This window comes from Cetorhinus maximus, unplaced genomic scaffold, assembly GCF_964194155.1.
Source record: "Cetorhinus maximus unplaced genomic scaffold, sCetMax3.hap1.1 HAP1_SCAFFOLD_570, whole genome shotgun sequence".
NCBI classification, from domain to species: Eukaryota; Metazoa; Chordata; class Chondrichthyes; order Lamniformes; family Cetorhinidae; genus Cetorhinus; species Cetorhinus maximus.
Genome location: NW_027596512.1, coordinates 237,438 through 239,937, shown reverse-complemented (window position 1 = coordinate 239,937; position 2,500 = coordinate 237,438). Strand labels below are relative to the sequence as shown.

Here is a 2,500-nt window from a genome sequence, read left to right as displayed (position 1 = left end):
CTACAATAATGCCTCGGTATCAGCTCCCCTCTGGTGTTTGGGGTTATTTGTGTGATTTGCTGTGAGACCTGTGTTTGTGCTTTGAGCTGGTGTTACAGGCTCTGGGACTTCCTCTTTGACCTTGCGTTATTACCCTAAACACACAAACCTGTTTTCCAAGAGTTTAAAATCGCCAATGGCCCAAAACTCTTTTTTTGAATTCATTCCCGGGATGTGGGTGTCACTGGCTGGGCCCAGCATTTATTGCCCATCCCTAATTGCCCCTTGAGAAGGTGGGGGTGAGCTGCCTTCTTGAGCCGCTGCAGTCCGTGTGGTGTAGGTACACCCACCGTGCTGTTAGGGAGGGAGTTCCAGGATTCTGACCCAGCGACAGTGAAGGAACGGCCGATATATTTCCAAGTCAGGATGGTGAGTGACTTGGAGGGGAACTTCCAGGTGGTGGTGTTCCCCATGTGCCTGCTGCCCTTGTCCTTCTAGATGGTAGTGGTCATGGGTTTGGAAGATGCTGTCAAAGGAGCCTTGATGAGTTGCTGCAGTGCATCTTGTAAATGGTACACACACTGCTGCTACTGTGCGTCGGTGGTGGAGGGAGAGAATGTTTATTGAGTTGGTACCAATAAAGTTGGGCTGCTTTGTCCTGGATGGTGTCAAGATTCTTGAGTGTTGTGGGAGCTGCACTCATCCAGGCAAGTGGAGAGTATTCCGTCACACTCCTGACTTGTGCCCTGTAGATGTTGGACAGGCTTTAGGGAGTCAGGAGGTGAGTTACTCTCCGCAGGATTCCCAGCCTCTGACCTGCTCTTGTAGCCACAGTATTTATATGGCTAGTCCAGTTCAGTTTCTGGTCAATGGTAACCCCCAGGATGTTGATAGTGGGGGATTCAGTGATGGTAATACCATTGAATGTCAAGAGGCGATGGTTAGATTCTCTCTTGTTGGAAATGGTCATTGCCTGACACTTGTGTGGCGCGAATGTTACTTGCCACTTGTCAGCCCAAGCCTGGATATCGTCCAGGTCTTGCTGCATTTGGACATGGGCTGCTTCAGTATCTGAGGAATCGCGAATGGTGCTGAACATTGTGCAATCATCAGCGAACATCCCCACTTCTGACCTTATGATGGAAGGAAGGTTATTGATGAAGCAGCTGAAGATGGTTGGGCCGAGGACACTACCCTGAGGAACTCCTGCAGTGATGTCCTGGAGCTGAGATGACTGACCTCCAACATCCACAACCATCTTCCTTTGTGCTAGGCATGACTTCAACCAGCGGAGAGTTTTCCCGATTCCCATTGACTCTAGTTTTGCTAGGGCTCCTTGATGCCACACTCGGTCAAATGCTGCCTTAGGTCAAGGGCAGTCACTCTCACCTCATCTCGGGAGTTCAGCTCTTTTGTCCATGTTTGAACCAAGGCTGTAATGAGGTCAGGAGCTGAGTGGCCCTGGCAGAATCCAAACTGGGCATCAGTGAGCAGGTTATTGCTAAGCAAGTGCCACTTGATAGCACTGTTGATGACCCCTTCCATTACTTTACTGATGATGGAGAGTAGACTGATGGGGCGGTAATTGGCCGGGTTGGATTTGTGCTGCTTTTTGTGTACAGGACATACCTGGGCAATTTTCCACATAGCCGGATAGATGCCAGTGTTGTAGCTGTACTGGAACAGCTTGGCTAGGGGCGCGGCAAGTTCTGGAGCACAAGTCTTCAGTGCTATTGCTGGAATATTGTCAGGGCCCAGAGCCTTTGCAGTATCCAGTGCCTTCAGCCATTTCTTGATCTCACGTGGAGTGAATCGGATTGGCTGAAGGCACTGGAGGAGGAGGCCACAATGGATCATCCACTCGGGGGGAACTTACAGGTGGTGGTGTTCCCATGCATCTGCTGCCCTTGCCCTTTTCGATGGTAGAGACTGTGGGTTTGGGAGGTGCTGTCGAAGGGAGGACAAAGCTTGCACCTTCTTCAGCGCAGCCCAGTGACTGTCAGTTCCAGAACTGTTAAACGCTAACAGCCGAGGGTTAAACACGGTCGAGTTCCCAGAAATGTGGTTTCGTTTCAGGACAAGCCGCTCAACAAAGCTGAGCATTCGATTTGGAATTGAGGAACCTCACAGCCCAGGGGGAGGCCATTCAGCCCGTCGTTCCTGTGCTGGCCCTTTGAAAGATCTGTCCAATCAGTCTCACTCCCCCTCCCCCCGCTCTCTCTCCCCCCCACAGTCCTGCAAATTTCTCCTTTTCGAGTATTTATCCAATTCCCCCCCCCTTTTGAAAGTTCCTATTGAATCTGCTTCCACCGCCCTTTCAGGCAGCGCCTTCCAGATCACAACAACTCGCTGTGTCAAAAAAAAAAACATTCTCCTCATCTCCCCCTCTGGCTCTTTTCCCGATTCTCTTCAATCCGTGTCCCTCTGGTCACCGACCCTCCTGCCCAGTGGAACTTTATTGTTTTGCGGACGTTGCATTGACGCTGTCTCTCCTGTTATATTGCCAGGTCGCAATCGAGTT

General features: G+C 50.8%; 1 protein-coding gene across 1 annotated transcript in view; it reads left to right on the top strand.

Annotated features, from left to right (window-relative positions):
- The window catches only part of LOC144674161 (fermitin family homolog 3-like), a gene marked incomplete at its 5' end in the record, with an annotated part of 17,872 nt that overhangs the window by 15,120 nt on the left and 252 nt on the right, over positions 1-2,500 (top strand). Inside the window, one exon of the mRNA XM_078535649.1 lies at positions 2,487-2,500. This exon is cut by the window's right edge and continues 252 nt beyond it. Within this exon, the coding sequence (XP_078391775.1) occupies positions 2,487-2,500 (14 nt within the window). The remainder of the gene's footprint in view (positions 1-2,486) is intronic.